The sequence below is a fragment of the Buteo buteo genome, chromosome 2 (assembly GCF_964188355.1).
Source record: "Buteo buteo chromosome 2, bButBut1.hap1.1, whole genome shotgun sequence".
NCBI classification, from domain to species: Eukaryota; Metazoa; Chordata; class Aves; order Accipitriformes; family Accipitridae; genus Buteo; species Buteo buteo.
The window spans coordinates 72,120,706-72,141,015 of NC_134172.1; the positions used below are offsets into that span (position 1 = coordinate 72,120,706).

The 20,310-nt window shown below is 41.8% G+C and overlaps 1 protein-coding gene across 2 annotated transcripts in view; it reads left to right on the forward strand.

The window, feature by feature from the left end:
- The first annotated feature begins 2,904 nt into the window (after nucleotides 1-2,904).
- TSHZ2 (teashirt zinc finger homeobox 2) overlaps nucleotides 2,905-20,310 on the forward strand; it is a 233,151-nt gene continuing 215,745 nt past the window's right edge. For both annotated transcript variants that reach the window (XM_075019556.1, XM_075019566.1), the window contains exon 1: nucleotides 2,905-3,680. In XM_075019556.1, coding sequence (XP_074875657.1) covers nucleotides 3,641-3,680 — 40 coding nt within the window. In that variant the 5' untranslated portion in view covers nucleotides 2,905-3,640. The remainder of the gene's footprint in view (nucleotides 3,681-20,310) is intronic.

Genomic DNA, 20,310 nt, shown 5'->3' on the forward strand with positions numbered 1-20,310 from the left:
CCAAAGTAAACATTAAGCACCCATCAAGATTATTCCATTGGATAAGCCAAGGAAGCCTCCAGTGCTATCTGTTCATTTTATTATCTCTAATTTTCAAGTGTGCAAAAATGCTTTCAGTAAATATTATGGGTTCTTCCTGTGCTAAAAGAGATGCTAAATGACCTTCACCAACTTAGTTATAAATAACAGAAGCAGGGAGCACACAAATGCTGTATAGTTTCAGCTCTATTCAAACCTATCAGCAAATTCTGACCAGTGGATAAAAATGGACACCAGATTCTGCTTGCTTTTTTTCCACTTCTTCATAATCCCACCCCAGTTCCCTCTTGAAAGGCATTCTGTTCTGTCAGCCATAATGGCATCTGCTGGTGGAGACAGGAAGCCATAAATCTGTAGGGTTCCTCTCGACCAAGCCTTGTTAATGCTCCCATTTATCACTGAGGATAGGGTGCCATCTCACTAGTGCTCTACTCAGAAGTCCATCTTCTCAGTTTCCCCTTCCCAAAGGAGTAACCATTTAAAACAACGACTTTCTCATCTTGCATGTTGAGACTGAAAACGCCACTGATACAAATACCATGCCCAGTGTGTAGCATTTGGATTTAATCCATGACTCTGGAGAACAATAGCTGCTACTTGCTGATCCCAGACTACACTGAATCGCTGCTTTGCTTACATCTAGAGCTTGTATCTTTTCAACTTGCACAAAACTAGCAGATCCCAGATGGAGAGGTTAAAATCTGAGGGCACTCTGTCATTTGCCTCCCCGTGTCGTCCCCCCCCCCGAAGCCTGCTAGTGTCCCAACACATTACACCACGTCCCACAGTTTGGGAGAATTGTTAATAAAACATCACTGTGTTAACACAGCATTTAATACACGATTCTTCATAACAAACAAACTATCCTAATCAGAGGTGCAGTATCTTTCTGTGCAGCCCGGGAGGCGAGGAAATAAAAAACCAAGTAGAAGTACCTCCATTTTTCTGCTTTGGGAACCAGGACGCAGAAGCTGAAGGGTTCAAAATCACAAATCAAGGCAGGATGAAATGTGAAAAGAAAATCCTAGTTTGCCACCCTGCCCCTGAACTACCTGATCCAGGTCCAGTGCTGCACTTACAAATTAGACAGCGTGTCACTTCTTCTCATCACACTGCCAGGATAATTGCCCCGCTGCTGCGGATGCTGTGGCCCCTCTTGGCCCTGTGTTTACACCTGCCTGAACTGGAGACAAAGCAGAAATCCCCTGGTGTGCACCAACAGGATTTTACACGTGCTGCACACAGGTATAAGAGGTCTGTGCAATTCCAACTGATTCAAGCAGAGCTGTTCACTTCCGAGTGAGTTATGCTAGGCAGAAGTGGAAAAAATGAGTATTTTATAGTAGTGTTATCCTATTTTATCTTTCAAACTAAGCATTTGCTTGCACCAATAAATACTTTCAAATTGCTTATAAAAATTGTTAGAGTTCATACAGGGAAGGCTATCAAATAATTTAAGTGAAATCAGTTAGGTGGACACTTTCATAAACACAATCTCGTATTAGGCTGCTAAATACAAAGGTCACTTAGGGGTCTTCCCACAGAAACCCCTTCCCTGCCTGAGCTGCGGGACTGCGGTTTGCAGATTGCCAGTGACACCGGCTATAACACAGCGGCTCTTGCTGGTGCTTTGTAACAGAGCCCGATCTAACAGATTGATTTCAGAGGTATGCAAATTATTCCAATTAAACCCATAGTTTCATTGGAAGGATACAAATGCCCAAACAGAAAAAAAAGTATCTAGGAACTCGGTTCCATAGCAAACTCCGGGCTTAGGCTACGGAGTATTGCAAAGTCCACTTTTAAGAGGTCTTACACAAATTATAGTGGAACATACAGAAATTAATCCATCCTTTCAGCCCCAAATCACTTTTAAACCCTCAAAGGTGTTACAGCAGCTGTGGGAAAAAAACCTGAAATGAATAAACAGGGCAGGGGAAGTTATATCCATGTGTCTTGGGGAACAAAACCGTCCAAAGCTCCAGCGTCACCTGCCCCTCCGTGGCCCGGCAGTGTGTTGGGCTCTCTGAGAAACTCCGCACGGTCGGATGGGACACAGATTTGGCTTGCCGTGAGGGTGCGGAAGCGCCTGATGGACATACCTGGTTCCCCCTAAATCCAGGTGCCGGGGGAATTGGGGGAGCAGAGGGTGCTTGAGCACGACATAGTGACCCTGCTCTCACCGGCGGTGCAGGGCTTTCTTACTACAGGAGGGCCTCGAACGAAGCCTTGGGTTTCCCCCGAACTTCGCCGAACTTTGCGCCGCCGCCGTCCAACTGCTATTCCCGAGACAGAGATAACCGTGAGGGGCGAGCAGTAAGGTCCCAAAACCCAAAGGGTCCCGGTTCCCCAGGCCCCGGAGAGGTTTACACCTGAGGAAGCACCGCTCACCCGCCGGTGCAGGCGGGAGAGGCCGCCGCAAACCCTGCCGCACGCCGGGGTAATTGCCTTAAATCCCCGTTTTTCTAGTGAAAACGCCCTTCGCCGGTGAGACGGGGCGAAGGAGCCTGCCGCCCCCGGGGCAGCCCCGTCGCAGCCCCCCCCCCCCCCTTCAAACCGGCCGCTCCCCGCAGCGCCCTCCCTCGGGAGACGAACCGAGGGGGGGTGTGTGCGGGGGGTGGTCTCGCGTGGGTGGTGGTGGTGGTGGGGGGGGAGGAGGGTGGGGGCGGGTGGTGCCCCCCCCCCCCTCAGGTGGCGGCGCGCCCCTGTCCCTTTAATAAACTGCTCCTCCGTCTGCGCGGAGTAAATTTCATCCTGTCATCGGGTCGCGGCGGAGGAGGAGTTTGTTAATGTTCAGTTTGCTCAGCGTGGATCGATGTTTGCTGGCATCGCCTCGCCCTGCCTGTGTGTGTGTGTGTGTGCGTGTGTGTGTGTGTGTGTGGTGTGTGAGCGCGTGTGCGTGTGTGCGCGCGCGCGCGGGGCTGCGCGAGTGTGTGTGTGCGTGTGTGTGTGCGCGTGTGTGTGCGTGTGTGTGGATCCCAGATTTCCTTCCATCCAAAGCCTCCCTGTCCTCTCCCATATCACTCACCGCCTGGCATCTGACAGCACGGAACCTGCAGCGCTCCGCGCACACGCACGCACACACACACACACACACGCACACACACACACACACACCACGCACACCCGGGCACCGCTCCGCCATACAGCTCTGCGAGGAGGAGGAGGAGGAGGAGAGGAGAGGAAAGGGAGGAAGCAGCCAGCCCCACAGTCTTTCCAGAGCTGCCTTTTTTTAATATATACATATCTATTTTGTTATTTATTTATTACCATTCTCTGGCACTGTGGGCGCCTTTCATTTGCTCCTGAGCTTGGATGTTTGAATCAAAGCAAAGCAAGTGTTGCAACAGTTAAAAAAAAAAAAAAAAAAGCCAACCAAAAAAAAAAAAAAAGAGAGAGAGAAAGAAAGAAACCTAGATCTCTAAAATAAAATAAAAACCAAACAGGTTCCTATCAGTGAAGTGGAAAGGAGGGGGGCAGGGGAGGCTTGAGGGGGGTGTTGGGGAAAGCAGCTGAGAGGCAGAGGCAGAGAAACACGACTCAGGAGCGTCTCAGGGCTCTCGGATCTGGGGACAGAAGTGAGATTGGAGAAAGTAGAGCGATGCCAAGGAGGAAACAGCAAGCACCCAAACGGGCTGCAGGTAAGGAGAAGCCATCCACTTAACACAGCCTCTGTCTCTCCACTCCTTCCAATCCTACCCCCCATCTTTATTATTATTTAGGGTCACCCTTGCTTTTCCGGGCTGGATCTTTATTTATTTATCCCCCCTCCCCCTCCCTTTCCCTTCGTAACTCCGCGGAGCCAGTTTCATCCCTTATTGCCAAGATCTTTACTCTGACATGGGCTGTCCCCTTCCACCCTCCCGCCGCTCCCACCGCGCTCGGTCCCCGCTGCCTCCTGCTCCGAGCTCCCATCCTGCCCTGCCTAAACTTTTCCCCCCAACTTTCTTCCACCCGGCTCCCCTCTTCTCCCCCGGCCCCTTTCCCTTACCGAACCGAAAGCAGCCTCCCATTTGCTTCCCGCTTTGGTCTTTTTTTTTTTTTTTTTTTCCCCTTCCCCTTCCTTTTCGGATTTTTTTCCCCCCTCCTGGTGGTTTTTTTTTGTTGGTTTTTTTTTTTTTTTTTGAACCGTGTGTTTCGCGAAGTGGGTCGGTGCGTTTAATCTTTTATTTCGCCGTGTTTCTGGTGGCAGTGCTGGCCGGGTGGTGCGTGTGTGTGTGTGTGTGTGAGTGTGTGTGCGTGCGCGTTGTGTTTGCCTGAAATAGTACAGGGACTGTCTCTGCTGATGAACCCGGTGGGGAAGTTCAGCCTTTGATCATCAGTGGTGAAAATTGCAACAGGAAATAAAATGAAACGTTCTGACTGTTAGAAGACAATCCGCATTTTCAAATCAAACCCTTCTTTTGTTTTGTAGCCGAGTTTATGTATTTGCACATGCCAAGTGATTTTGCAATTTTATTTTTTTTTTTTCAAAAAGAAGAAAATAGTTTGCAACTTTGGAAGTGTTCTGTTTTGTCATTGGTAGGGTGTTCTTTTTCTTTTGGGGGCCAAGAAGAAGAAACAGATGAGTGGGCCTGTAGAGTAAATCTTTTCAAAGAGTTTTCTTTCAGGCTGCTTAATTGCTTTTTATTTTTTTTTAATAGTGTGGTGGGGTTTTGTTTCTGGGAAGCGCAATATGGAAGTTCATTTTTCTTCTGCCAGACCCACCCACTGAAAAATCAGCTTTCCAGTTGATTGCCAGCTTTGATTTGACATTTGATTGATCACCTGTCATCTTGCTGCCTTTGATCTATTCATTCTTGATATATATCAATAAATCACTCACCATGGTAACCCGAGTGCCAATGACGTAAGGCTTGCCCTCTAGATTCTCTTAGCCAGACATGCACAATTATTATCTTGTTTGGCTTTTAATGTAGGCGGGTTTTTTCCCTTCTTTTTTTTCTTTGTGTCCTGCATCACATTAGTTCTCTAAAGAAAACTAATATTTTATGGTTTTAGTTTAAAAAAGGTTTACTAATTTTTCCTCCCCCTTCTGAATATTTTCTAGGTCTAGCATACTATATGTGGGACAAAATGTATGGGCAAGTTTAGTGGCATACTTGAATAAACTTTGAAAAGTAGTGCTTGGGATTCATTCAAAGGTAAATGTTATTTCAGAGAAACTGGGACATGCAAAACTTTTATAAACTTATGTGTTTTGCCGTATTCATGTAGGTGTAGGACAATGGTATGCAGGCAGAGTCTTTTGGGACGTGACCAATGACTGTACCTACACAGGTTGCTCGTATGATTCCTGGCAAGCAAAGATCCCCTTTCACCATAAATAACAGTTAAGCTAGAAATGCATATATACATGTATTCGGAAGAACTCTCCGATGAGTTGCTGTTATTGTTTTATTCACAAAGAGGTTATATCTGAATAAGGCATTAACGTTTTCAAGTTGCAGGATAAATAGCTATTTTTTCATGGATGCTGATCATCACAGTGACAGTGCTAGAATTGCTCCTTTTTTTCTCTCTGTCAGGAGTATAAGTCTTCATGTTATTTTGTTTTCAAAGCAGAATTTTCACTTGGAATGCGTGTAGTATCTTTTTGTAGAAGGAGCACCCTGTTCTTTTTTAGAAACATAGGCGACAGAGTAAGTAAATTTTTGTGAGCAAAGCCCATGCTGTTGTTTCCCGGGATTTCCCTGCTGAGAATACAGTAAGATATGTTTTTGTCCGGAACGCTAGAGTATTTTTGAGAATCTTAATGATGAGGGAGAATTTTCACTGACCACAATTACATCTCTCCTTCCTTATTCTTACTATAAAATATGCATTGCTCTTCAGTGGTGCATTTCTTTGATTATATTTGTCCTCAGATCAATGTTGTTTCAGGTGAGCAAAATACTGCAAATGCAGTCCAGTTTCATCCAGCATAACTGATTTGAAGTAGGTTTATACATTTGCAATAGTTCTTCTGCTTTGAAGTTGTATTTGTGTGTTTGTGGGGGGTAGGGGGAGTTTCAAAGAGCAGACGTGCCTGTTGTATATAGTTCTTAAAACTGACTTTCATTTTCAGGGATAGTACTGAGGTTCTGTTTTGTATGGTGAAAAATACCTCAAAGTGACAGCAGACAGACTGTGCAATAAGAAAGGAATCGCTCATCAAGGCTGATAGCAAAGCCCCTTATTCCTTTTATTTAAAGGACTTAATACATTATATATTACTTAATTTTCACTTTTATTTATTTTTAGTTGTACAAGTTCAAAGGTATCAGTTGCACTGCATTTTGTCTTGATGGCAGCAGAGATATTGAAGAGAAGTTTGCAACTTTTAGCCTCTTGAGATAGTTCACCTCCAACGGAAGAAAAATGATAAGCCTTATGATTCTGGACATGCCTGCTTTTGTCATTGCTTAAAATTAAATACTATGCACAACTGTAAATAATTACTACCATGCACTGACTTTGAAAGCAGGTTTCTAGTTTGATTAATGAATAATGTAAAGGTTAGAGAGAACCAGCGAGTGAATCAGAAGTGAAGTCCTGCTGCTAGATGAAAATCTATCTGGAGAAATATACATGGCAATTTTGTCCTTTTCTATTATTAATTTTAAGCCTTGTATCCCTAAGAAATATATTACAGACCATTGTAATGAAGCAAGGTAGTGTAATTGGATAAATGGGGCACTATTTATGTTTGATGATGGGGATTTTTTATCTCAAATTACAGTTTTAAAGACACTTTATTTCACATCAACACCAAAACTATGTCAAATGCATTTTGATCTTTCCAGGGCTGAACTTTTCTGAATCGTCATTCCTTTTTGAGATCGTCATTTCCATTGCCATAATTCTTGAAGCAGATAGTTACAGTTCTTTATATCAGTGCCTGCTTTAGTATCATACTTCTGTTGACAATAAACAACCCATTTGTGTCGTAGGTCTCACCCAAATGAAATCACAAAGGGCTTTACAAACTGTGGGCCTAATTCTTCTCTTGCTCAGGTGCAAAGCAAAAATAGCTTTACTAGCAGCATCAGTGCAGTTGCAGTGAGTGCTGTCTGCTCCTGCGAGTAAGAAGAGACTCAGGCCCAGAAAGTACTTCATCCTTCAATGAAATGCAGCCACCTCTGGGGTAGAAGTCTTGTAACGATTCCATAACAAATGGTAATATATTAACAGAAGGGTGGAAAAAGGGTGGGAGCAAAGCAGAATTGCTATTCAGATTTTATTCCTAGGGGTATGAAATAGCTTTCAAACACAATTTCACTGGATTAAACTCTCCTTTCCCCTGCAGCTTGTTTAAATGTACATATTTTATTTTGTGATCATGAATTGCTAGTTTGCTTTTTTAAAGCCTGCAAAGAGGAATGTGGACTTAACGCCTTTTCCGGCTGCAATTTTGTGTTTCTTCTTTTCTTTCTCTCTCAGCTCGTGTAGGCTATCTAAGAACCAAAGCACGGGAAAAGTACAGCAGAAGCAGATATCAGTCACATTCATTTTGTTTATTGGAGCTGTACAATAACACAGTTTTGTTTTTGGAAGAGTCCTCATAGAGCAGCAAACAGAAGATGGCTAGCAGTCAGTACTTTAAAGCTGCAGCTTGCACCTTAGTAGTAAAAGGTTATTTAAAACAGAAACATATTTAGAAAGTGAAATCCTGCTTCTGCAGAGAGCAGAGTAAATGACCAGCTAGGTCCGATATGTCTATTTCTGTGATGAAAGGAAGCGATATATACATGTATTAATAACCAAGAGCGTTGTGGCTTTTTGAGTATTATATGTATCCTTTATTACAGGGGCAATAGAAGCAGGTTCCCAGCAAGCAATACTGAATGAAACTGTAGAAATGGCAGCACTGCTTTGTTTAAACATCCTCCAGAAAAGCAAGTGCACATCAAAACCACCTAAATAGCTCATGCCTCAGAACCTTTCAGTTGCTGTGCACATCACAATGCTGACAGATGACAAAAAAGCCAAGGTGTTCACAAACAAGAGGAGCCTTTAAATCCTGGTTAATTAAATATATTCCAAAATAGGTACTTTTGCAACTAAAGAGGCACCAAAATTAGTCGCCATCTGCGTTAAATTCTGGAATCGGCTACTAAGCCCAAAGCTGCTATGTAATTTTTTCCCATGTCAAAACTCAGGCCTGAATGGGACAACTTGAAATCATGTTCATTTTAGTTACTGTTTCCTCATTTCAATTTTACTCTCACATATCAAAGCACAGTCTATTATCACTATATAAAGAGTGGGACTCACCAAGAGTTCAGCCCCTGTGACTGCGAAATAAAAGATGTTTCCATCAGTAAATGACACAATTTTATAGCACTTTTTAAAACATGTTCATTGTCAGAAATTCTTTTGCATAAATGCTTTCCCTCTTCTGTGCTCTCTAATTGAAAAGCCCAATTTCTTCAAAACGGCAGGATTTTGGTATTTCCTCTCGGAGCTTTCTCCTCCTGATTTTTGCTCTCATTAGTAGCACCCACCTCAAGTAACTGTTTCCCCTAGAAGAGGTCCCTGGAGTTTCTCCGTAGCACAGGGCCAGGGTGAGCCTTTCTCCCGTCATTTTACTTCCCATCCCGATGAGGACATCACTCCCAGAGAGCAACTCCAGACTCACGGAAAAAAAAAAAAGCTGTCAGTTGCTGTGGCTGCAATTCCCAACTTAGCAGCAGCAGAGGGAATGGAACTGTACTCTATCAATTACAGTTGGAACCAGAGGCTAAACACTTATTGTGTTAAGCTATTGTGCAGATCTTAAGAGCTCAAATGTAAAAAAAATATCATGTCAGCTAGTGGAGGGGAGACTAAGGCCTGGTTCTTCTACTGGATGACGTATTATTAGCAAATGCGAAGTAAAATTATTCAAATTCTATTTAATGCGTCTCGGGTTGAGACATGTGTGTAACATATTATGCCTTAAAAAAGGGGGATCCTACTGACTTTGCTGCTAAAATAGGCCTTTGTTTTTCCCTCTCCTCTGCAAAATGGAAATATTTGTGAAGTTTTACCTCTAAAGCGTGCTCATGCAAGCAGAGAGACATTTTCATCTGTCTCCGAATCTGATACAGGAGTCAATTGGAAACACATTACACTCTCAGCTGAAGTCTTACATTTCATTCGTGCAAGAGCAGTGATTTTTCATTACCTATTTAATTACAATAATTTACATGAGAGTGGGTCCAGTTCTGCAGCTCTTACTCAGCACTTTGCTTCAGTGGGTAACTGGCCTGTGTAAAGCCTGTCTATGTTAAGACTGGGCTGTTTAGGTACAAAATTAAATATACATGTTTCTTTAGTAACGTTTTGCCTCTGAAGAGGGACCAGATTCTACCATTAAGCTTTAAATCTAGGGAGAGTTCTGCTTGTAACTTGTGTTACTAATGGTTGCATGCTCTTCTTTTCTAAAGTCGGTATGACTGAGATATTTTGCTTGCTTGACTAACTTCACTTCTCAAACATGTTTCCATTCTCTATGTTAATTATCAGACACTGTTTCTTGGTACCAGTAGATGATACGGTCTTTTAAAGAATCCTTTTTTAAAGTGCAGTGTTAATGTTGTGCACACGAGCAGCAGCTCTCAAGTAAATGCATGAAGACGGTTTTGCAAATCGGAAGCCTAAAAGTTCCGTATAGTTTTAGGGACTAAAATCCGTTCTTTCTCATTAAGGTGACCTCTCATTTGAGACTATTGGCTCTTGGCACCGAGTCATTTTTACCGTGTTACAGTAACGGCTTCTGCAACTCAGAAATACCTTGACAGCAAACCCTGTATTTTTTAAGGTTTCAAGGAGAAACGCATCATAGAAGCACACTGTTTCCCATTAGATTTACACATCCCTTTTTAACTGTTGCTGGCTTTTCATCCATTACCTTGTGAGATTTTTCAGGCAAAAAGAAGTGGAAAAACTGGTCTTATGATCTAAGTGTTGCATTAAGTGTTTCTTTTAGAAAAATGAGGAGAATCTTTGTTTCCCTAAAAGAAATGTTTTCCCCCTTTGCCCTAGGAAAAACAAAGTCACAACAATAGCTTCAAAATGACAGGATTCGATTGTGAAGAATACATAGTTTATAACGTGTGGCACCCGATGGCCCCAAGTATTGGTAAAATTCCACAATTAAATAGAACAAACGGTCCTAAATGTGTTGGAAACAGATCCTTTTCAGGTATGCCCACATACATACCTGCAAAAAGGAGAGACAAGCACCTGCCTGGGAGAGGGATGCACTGTTCTTATTGACAGAAACTGGAAAGCTCAGTTGTTTAAAGCAGTTTTTGATTATTCCACCAATATTTGCCCCAATGTTAAAATTCCCATGATGTTAGGAGTTGTGTCCACTGAAGGTCCTTTGTTAGTGTTTATTTTCTTTAAACCTCCAGCTCCTGGAGTCTGGTGATAATGCAAGTGCCCAATATGCATTTTCAAGGGAAAATTTCTTTTAAACTCCTTGCTATGGAGAACTAAGGAGCTTGAAAACATGCAGCCTGAAACTTCTTATGCCAGAAGAAAAATGCCATGATTCTCAAAGTGACTGTTTTTAACATCTCATAATTTTCAGGTAGTCTCATGATTTTTGAGGTTATGCTTCATGATTTTTGAATAAACAAGGTTGGCAATATTGCTTTTGACTGATTCTGATGGTGAACTGGTGTATGTGCCTGCATATATAATTATATATGTACACACACATAATACCAGTAAACAAAATACATAACAATGGAGTGGAGTTACATGAATAGTAGCTGTGAATTTGTATTGCTATAAACAAAGCAGTTTTGAGACATCAGACCATCGGTTCTTGAGGAGTGGCTTTCAGCTGAAGTTTCATGGAGATTGTTTTTAGTGGCAATTAAATCTAGAAAGTTAATAGTCAGTAACTGTTCTTTAAAGTCTAAACACTTGCAAGACCAATGAGGAATGCACAGTCTACCTTTTTTTCAGATATAATCAGGCTCAACTTTATTGAAAAAGAATTTACAACTGGCAACATTAATGCTGTATTTTTATTGTATTAATGCAAATGAGATGCTGACTTCTTTCTTTCATCTCCATGGCTTGTATCTGTTATAGCTATATCATTCCTTTCTGTGTCTTTTCTCCCCGTGTTCTGCAAACTGCTATCATCTAATGATACTAAGGCTCATTTAAGTTACTCACGATGCTAAAGAGTCTATGGGAAGCATTCTTAGCTCTAGATAGCTATAGGAAAGCAAAACTACTGAGTATATGGGGAAAACTAATCCACATCAACCCTTCCATTCCCATTTTGGGAAGCCCTTAAAATTGATAGGTCAAACAGGAAGAAAAAACTTGCACAAAGGACCGTGTACTGGAAAGAACAGGTCATTTTTAATACACATCCCTACCTGACAAAGATAAAAAGCAATAAAGTTTTAAGGAGCTTTCTGGCTCTTCCTGCATCTCTCTCAAAAGACTCATTTAATTGAAAAGCCGGTTGTGCTTGTTTTTTTGCATGTAAAAGAGAAAAGGGGCAATTTTGCACAAGGCCTAATATTCCAGCACAATATAATCAGAACTCTTTCTGGTTGCTTTTTAAGTCTCTCTGTTCATATAAAATTAAGACCCACTTATCTTAAAGTGTAGTAAATCTCATTCAATATTGCTTTCATAACTTAAAAAATGATGTTACATATTCCCAAAGCAGCTTTGCTGAAGTGATATTTGGTCTGTTTATGTGGAATCAGTGCAGAATTTCTATTGAAAAAGGAGCAGCGCACAGTTCTTGTTTTTAATGAAAATAATTAAATTCTCTGAAATAGCTTGATAGCAAGGATTTTTTTCCAGTGAAACTCTGCTTAGAGGAGATCGGAATGAAAATCTGCATATTGGTCAGTTTGGTATGTGCAGACAACAAGCCTACTTCTGTCACTCACCCTCCACTTGGACAGAAGTAATTTTTTTTTGTTTTTGTAGAAGGATTTTACTCTGAATTTTCCATAAATAAATAATTTTCTGTGAATTACACTGGGAATCACCACCACAATTTGTAAGGCCTGCAATTTTCTTTGTACATATAGGAAGAACTCATTTACTTCCTGCAGCATGAGTGGACTTTACAGAAAAGAGCTGGATCTTTTCATGATGTACAGTTTTGTATCAAAGAAACAAAACCTTATGCTAGCTGGTATAGCGGTCTACCAAAATTAATTTTTTTATGTGTTTTTCAGCCACGTCATAACATTTATAAGCACAGTACAAGTAGCATTAAATTAACATGTGAAAGGAGAAAGAAGCTAAGTAGTTATATTGATCATCTGTAGCACTAAATGATAAAAAATTAAAAGCTTTCTAGTGCTTTTGATTAGCTGCATGATTCCTGCTTGTGTATGTGTACTTTGTTAGGAAGTGGAGTAATATTTCTTCACACTTAGCACCTTTCTTCCAAGGATTTCTTACTAATGCTATGTACTCCTCAGAATAACCCCAGTGAAGTAAAATATTTTTTCCCCCATTTTACAGAAAGGCAAATTGAAGCCAGGAGGTATTAGCTGATTTGCTGAAGGTCAAACAGCATTTGCTCCTAATTCCCTGCTCTAGGTACTAGATCACGCTTCTATCGTCAGCACACTTCCAGGAGAGAAAGCCGGGCTGGGGGCTCAAGGTATCCACGTGTCTGCTCCTGGGGTGAGAAGAGGGAGCAGCCCAGCTGGGGCACTGGGGAATCGGCCAGGGAGAGGAGCTGGAAAGGCAGTTTCATCCCTTCCGTGCAACTCCCCGTGGTGGAGGAGGCGGCACTTTGCTCATGTCCAGGAGCTCCCAAAAGTGGGAGGACTCATAGTTAGAGAAAGCAGAGCTCTGTTAACTCTGTTAGCAAGCCAAGGGAGCTTTACTGGGCAAGAAAAATTTAAGTCTTTTACCTTCCCTAAATTATCCTTCAGATGCATTTTTGGTCAGTGGTAAGTTTCAGGACCAGAGAATTTAGTTGTGGTTACTTTTCTCCCCATATACTGTTCTACATTTCTTTGTCAGACCTGGGATCTAGCTTTGTACTTCTGACAGTATATAATGCATTGCCCTGAGAAATATGAAAAACCTGGTCTAATTGCAACTAAACAGGACATACACATTTTTCCTCCACCCAGACTGCCAGAGGTAGTTGGAAATCTCTGGTAACAGAGTTTGAGGCTCTGATTTCTGTAAGTCAGCTTCTAATGTTAAGGGCCTAAATCCTTACATGGACATCTAAAGAGAGACCTGAATTTTCAAAAGCTTTTAGCACGAAGCAGTTCCCATGGACCTTCCTCAGTCCCCTCTCTTGTGTAAACTGAAATTGTTAAGCCTCGATCAAGGGCAGTGTTGTTTTTCTAAAGTGGAGATGTATGTATTGCCTATAGAAGAAATATGATGCAAGTAATAGCCTATGGATTCATTAAGGATTGTTTATGTTTATTTTCACACCATATTACCTTTCAGGAATGGTCGTTTCAGCCATTATATTGACAGGAACTCAGAATAAATCTTAGGTAATATAGGGCTAATCTGCCATACCTGGGAGACCACCTGCTACCCTCTCAAACAGAGGCCAGATCGTTCGGTGCTGAATCACCAGGTAGGGCTTTCTTCTCTGGAGCTGGGGACTTGGGAAACTCTCCCATGGCTCCTTTTCATGTGGAAATTAATGCTTGCCTCTATTTCTGAATAGTAGGTTATTAGAGTTCGTATGCAAATTCCCAGGATGGGAATTTGTCTCTCTTTGATAATTGATATAATAATATGTATTTTTAGTGGTCCAAAGTCCTTGAGCTTGAGCCTTGTATACATAATTTATGTTTATTTCTTACTGTTATTAACTGTAATTTAGTTGTTTGTGCCTTTCATTGCCTTAGATTGAAGGGAGTGTCTCCATCCCATTGCCCCTCCATAAACAATGCCCTTTTAGGGTTCCTTATCCTGTATCCTTGCCCAGACATTTCCTAGCCTGTCAAATGCTGTCATTTTATTCCTTACAGATCATTCACAGTACGTCTCCTGTTGCACACACAAATAAGGAACAAATGCAATCAGGATGCATCATCGTTTAGCATAACAAATAAAAGCCGATCTGTGCAGATTTCCCTTAAAGCGTCTCTTAATATGTATTGTCAAAATGTCTGAAGATGTCTTTTACTCATAAGCGTTTAATTATTTGTGACAATTAAACTAATATTCAGAGCAGGAAAAAAAAGAGGGTATTAAATATTTTCTCTTGTCAAAAGCTAACAAAATGTCACCTGACATAGCAAACTCCTTAAATTTTGTATTTCAAACGTACCTTATAACTGAAAAAGCACTTGAACAAAATTATGGGGCCCCATTTTACAGCCCTGGATTTTGTATTGGATTTGAGGAAATTGTATTTTTAAAACTAGACCAAAATTTAAAGGCACATCATTAAAGCATATATCAGTAATGAGCAGCTGAATACTTGATGATTAAAAAGGAGTTTCTATCAATTTTTAAGTCTGTGCTGAAATTTACGGCCAAGGGCCCCTCTGACTGAACCAGGGACTCAGACCTGGGTTTTGTAGCCTTACCCAATTATTGTTTTACTTGTGCGTGAGAAAAAACAGCTCAAATAACACAGAGCAAGTCATCAACCATTTTTGTGTTCACAATTACAGATATATTTTGTAGTTTTTGTCTGATGATCCCTCTAGCCTGATGGATTGTTTGAACTGGAGAGGCAACATGCTGTGGATGGGGCAGAACAAGTAGCCAACATTGCTGCCCAGGGCTCAGCACCTTCACCCGCCTGGCAGCCCCTTAATGAGGCAGAAGTTCAGCTATGTGATAACGAAAAGGGCAAAAAAACCCAGGGAAGATCTTGAAAAGAACAGAAAACCACTGGAGGCCTTGAGAGCAGTGTTGTATGGATGCTGGAGTACTGCATAGCCCTAGGCATGGCAACAATAACATCTATGTTATGGGTGCAACAGTTCCTATAGTCCAGATTGGGGTTTTCTGTTGAGAGGTCTGATTTCTACTGGTTCTAATGCTTCCAGTTCCGAGCTGCTCAGAGCAACTATTTCTATTATCAAAATCTATGTTTCTTTTCTTAAAAAGTTCTCCCTGTAATTTAGGGTAGGATGTTATTTGGCAAAAAATTAAAAGACGTACATCAGGGTTTCTTTCAAAGCTGTGGGACCACTGTGCTTTCTGGCAGTGACGTGAACATTTTTCAGAGATATCTTCTGTTTTCCCTGAGAAAATCCACCCAAATTTGTCTGACTTATGAAGTCTAAAAGTTGCTGTTGCCAAAGAATTTTTAGAAGGTGACACAGCATTCTCCGACATGCCATCCCCACCACGCATGCTCTGTTCTTGGTTTCTCTTTTTCAATTACATTCCCTTAAAATACGTTTTAGCTGGGGATAAGTAGGACAATTGCTTTCCCTGCTGCAGGGACAGCGATGGGTCTGAGCAGTCAAAGCAGAATGAGGAAATGGTCTGTATTGTGCGTTTAGCTGGAGCCCGGGCCCTGAGATGGGAAGGAGGGAAATTTAGGAAACAAAGCATGGACAAGCAGGGGTAAGGACGGGAGCAGAGGGCATAAAATTATCATGTATCTGTAGAAAATGGTGGTAAAAATGTATACTTGACTCTGTTGCCCAGTTAATGTACAGCATGATATTCAGCGTTAGCTCTTGCAGTGAATGCATCTGACAGTTTCTGTCTAGATTAAGACCCGGGTGGAAATAAGTCTGGTTCCACATGTGCGGTTCCTAGCTTTCCTCAGCTTGCTTTTTCAAAAGCCTGGCTGGGCCCTGGCTTCGTCGCAGGCAGATGGGAGAAAAGGTGCCGCCTGTAGGGCTGCTGCGGGGCTTGTGGCGGGAGCGCGGCGCGTGAGGAGCCTCCAGGCTGTGGCAGGGCCCGGCCTGGCCCTCCTGAGGTGGGCGCTCAGCCCCAGGGGACCTTCTGTGTGGAAAAAGTAGAAAAATTCACTGAAAATTTGCGAGAGCTGCGTCCCCCCCATCTGCTGAATGGCAGTGGCAATGTCCCGTCCCTGAGGTATCGTGCAGGCAATTCAGGAGCGGTCGCCATCGAATGGAGGGAAACCCGGATTGCTGCTAGGAGTCTGGTGGAGATGCGGGCAGCGAGGCTCGGGGCCGCACCTTGACTGGCGAGAATTAAACGGACGTATTGAAGAGTTGAGGCAGCACGCTGAGAGGTTTGTGGAAACCGTATAGAATGTACAATAATAATATATATAGGGAGGTATTGGTGTGTGGAGCTGCGGGAGGTGCCTGGTCAGCAGGCTGGGGTGGCACAAGGCCTGGGGGAGCGTGGTGCCACAGGTAGGCCGGAACAAAGCGTCGAAATTGCTGGCAGTTAAGTAGCTGTGGTACAAAAGCAAGCAGCTGGAGAAAATACAAAGAATAATGCCAGGAGTTTCAACCACAGATATCTGTTTAGATAAAAAGGGCTGTTAGTCTGAGATCTCATGCCGCAACATGCAAATTGCAAAGGGCTGATCCTTGTGTCACTGTGTAACTGCCATTTACTTCAGCAGGCGCTGGGCCCTTGCAATTCTGACTTTGGTTTTACTTGGGGCAAGGGTTTTTATTTTATTTTGTTTGCTGCCCCGTGGGAGATTTTTTCATAGAAATCGAATCCTTCTATCTGGAAGTTGGTGACAAAACTTGAACCAGGATCAGTAAGAGCGGAGCAGGTTGCCTTCAGGATATTGTACAGTTTTGTCACCTCCAAAATTTGTACATTAAATAACAAAAATCCTGAGAATGTTAATCTAGAAAACAGTCACCCTTGCATTACTCTTTTGCTTTTTCTGTGAACTTATTAGAGATCTTATAAACTGGTGATTTGGGTTAAACAGAGGTAAATCATTTGAAGAAATATTTGCGGGGCGGGGGGGACGGGACACAGAAGGATGTTATGAAGCTATCAACATCTGGCTTTCCACTTGTTTGGATTAGGGACATTTTACCTTAATCATTCCCAAACATCTCTGCTAAAATCCCTTCTTTCATTTTTTATCACCTATGAGGTATAACCAGGCAGGTTTTCAATTTTTGTGTGTGTGTGTGTGTGATGGGCTAAAGTGCTGAAATTTGTTGTTAGAGTGAGTATATGAACAGCCTCATTTTTATATTTGTCCTCTTTCATTATAATTGTTTGGAAACATTTTGATTCAGTTAAAATGCACTATTTTCAATATACAAAGTATGTACAGGGGAACAAGGGAGTGATTATGAGTTTCTCCAAGGAAATAAGCATCTCTTACCCATCATCCTGCAACTGGGAAAGTTCTGATACATGACATCTATATAATTTAGCCTAATAATTTTTTTTTTACAGTGATGTAATGGGGAGAGTGACCTGGACTTTGTAAAAGTTCCCCTACTTACTACAGATTCCCAAGGGCAATGTAACATTCTAGACAGTGTTTTATATGCCCTGATTAAAATGTAACATATTTTTGCATTTCCTGTGCAGTGACCTGTTAGTGCTCATAGACAGAACACTTAAAGAACAGTTACAAGGAGAGATTTCCAAATGTGCCTAATATGCGCAAGTTTTTATAACATTCTTATTTCATTTGAAATTGCAGCTACAGCAGGAACCATTCAGACGGTGCATTGATTTAACTTTTTAATCCACTGTTTTGCTACGTCAAGTAAAATAAATGTTTGTTTTTAGCTCCGTTTTTTTGCATTGCTAAAACTCGTAACTACTTGCTTTAAGCTTGGGATTCTAAAGGGAGCTACATTATCTGAGATTTAAAGCTTGCTTTTTGTAGCTGCTTTCTCACAACTCCCCCAAGAAAAAAAAAAATACAAAAGTACAACTTTAGCAAAAAGGGCTTTTATATCTCTATCAATTATAGAAACACCAGCTGCAGTAGATTACAAATGTGTTTGGCTGATTGTGATGTTGTGTGGGGAAAACTGTCACAAGGAGCTGGATTCTGTTCTCCCCGACACCACCGGGATGTCGCACAGCTCCCCGGGCTGCAGCCGGCACTTCTGTCAAAGCTGGAGTGGGCAAGAGCAGGATCCGGCTCAGAGATTGCCAAATTGCATACTGCCAAATCTAGCTCTGTACTTGCGTGCACATCCTGGTGCTAGGAAAAAAATATGGAGCTGTTGAATGTGAACATAAGTGCTAACCGTGTGTCATTGCGTATGCATGTTTTTTTCTGTGAGCTGAAGCAAAAGCCACACTAATACATCCACAACCTGGACCAGAAATCTCTGGGAAAAATCACTCCAGTTATTGTTGTTCTTTATTTTTTTATATCCAAGATATTTGTTTACTTTTACTTTCTTGAAGAACAGAGTGGAGAGAAAAGGCACCACAGAACAAAAATTGTTTGACCAGCCCATAAAGGTAAAGTGGCTGGAAGTCATGAAGAAAAGAAATATGATATCATGACAGCAATGCAAGATTTAGAATTTTTGGTGGTGTTGAGCTCAGGAGAAATTCATGTATCAAAGTGTGTGTGGGTCATATCACTCCACTAATATCCTGGGTAAAAGGGTAGCAACGTAAGGGCTTTCAGTTGTTTGCATCTTGGTTACTGTTTCATTTATCTTACTGTGCTTTGGGTCACTCTGGGAGGACATGGTTGGGCCCTGGTTTATTTTAACAAAGAGAAACTGACATAGCAAAGTTCTGTGTGTACTTTACAGTGAAAATGCAATTTTCTATTTTCATTTAATCCCAGGAATGTTGCCATTTTCCAGGCTGTCAAACAAATGAGTGCACTGGAGGACAGTTAGATGTGTCTGTCTAGTTCATCTATCTAATCTACCTCATTTCTAATGTGCCCATCACCATGGAGTCTAGGCAGAAAGTATCTGCCCTGATTTTGCTTTTTGTCTTTATTGGCTGTGGTAAGTCAATTGAGTCCTAAGAGGTTTCAGATTCATCTGCAAAAATAATAACAAAAACATTATCAGTATAATGATTCATTTCTGTACTCTTACTCAGAGTTTCCCCTTTCTCTTCTGAGTATATTTGGCTGTTGATTATTGTTGCCTTATCTAGAAGAGGTTATATTTTAGAGGTGTTGTATTAAATTGGAGTTTTACCTGAGTCATCAGTGACTCAAAACTTCATTTGGCTTCTAAAGTGAATTCACTCATGTCCTCTAACTTCTGCTTTTCTCTGCAGAAGCTGACTTCATTTACTAAGCCACCCAGTTTAGCAGCTGCATCTGTTCTGTGACCCTTTGCCATATAAAACATAGGTAAAGGTAATAAGAAGTAATAGAAATTGTGGCTTCAAAAATTATATCTTCATTTGGAAGCCCTGGTTTCTGTTAAATTTAATTACTTCTTTCTCTGCCAATTAGGCAAAAATGCATTGTAAGACATAAGTGAGCAGTTTTTCAAAAGCAGAGGCCTGAGGTCCGTGCTAACGGGAGAAAAAATCCTGCCGTTGATTAGCTGTATCTGTGCACGTGGTTATCAGGATCTGCATGCACGCGTGGGGAGAATGTGCTGCAATGGGGCACCATGGTGCTGCCAGCGTGCACAGTCATCCTGTCAGTGTGAGTGGTCACGGTAATTTTAGAAACATGTCTGCCGGGCATACAGTGGCATCTGCACGGTTGTGTGCCACCTTCTGCTTTTGAAAAATGTGGCCTAAGTAGTAATCAGTCTGCAGAAGTCAATAAACTCTCATGTTGAAGAGGCTGAGTAACCAGTGTGGTGCTCACTGAGGGAAAGAGTTCACTGAAAATGCTGCAAATGTAGCTTTCTCAGCTATAATTGAATTTGATCTCAACTGTACAGTTACATACAGCCCCTTTTCTACTCCTCTCCTACGTATATTGAAAATGTCTTTATAAACCTACCCCTCAAAGATAATTTCATTGAGAGCCAGACGTTTCATACGTGACAGTGATTTCTAATCCCATCTGGACTGGCAGATCGCAGATTCCCAGCCTGTGGCCTCAGCATGTAACGTGAGTTCACACAAACACAGTAAACCATCACTCTGGCTGTTCGGTTAGTCCTGGAATGATCGAGTAAGAGATGGATTACTCTTTGCAAGATTTAATTTCATCTTCCGGCTATTTGCAGTGGACCAAAGTATGGACATGATTACATTTCACAGGTTTTTCTGTGATTTAGAACAAAAATTATTAGCAGAGCTGGCTCAGCAAGGAATTTCTGATGTAATCTATACCAGTTACAGGCAAGGGGTGTGGTAACAGGGAAAGAAAAAGGAGGGCTAAGTGTTTATCCCAGTTGACTGAGACAGAAAACAGGACTGGCAAGATGACAAACTGGCATAACCTTA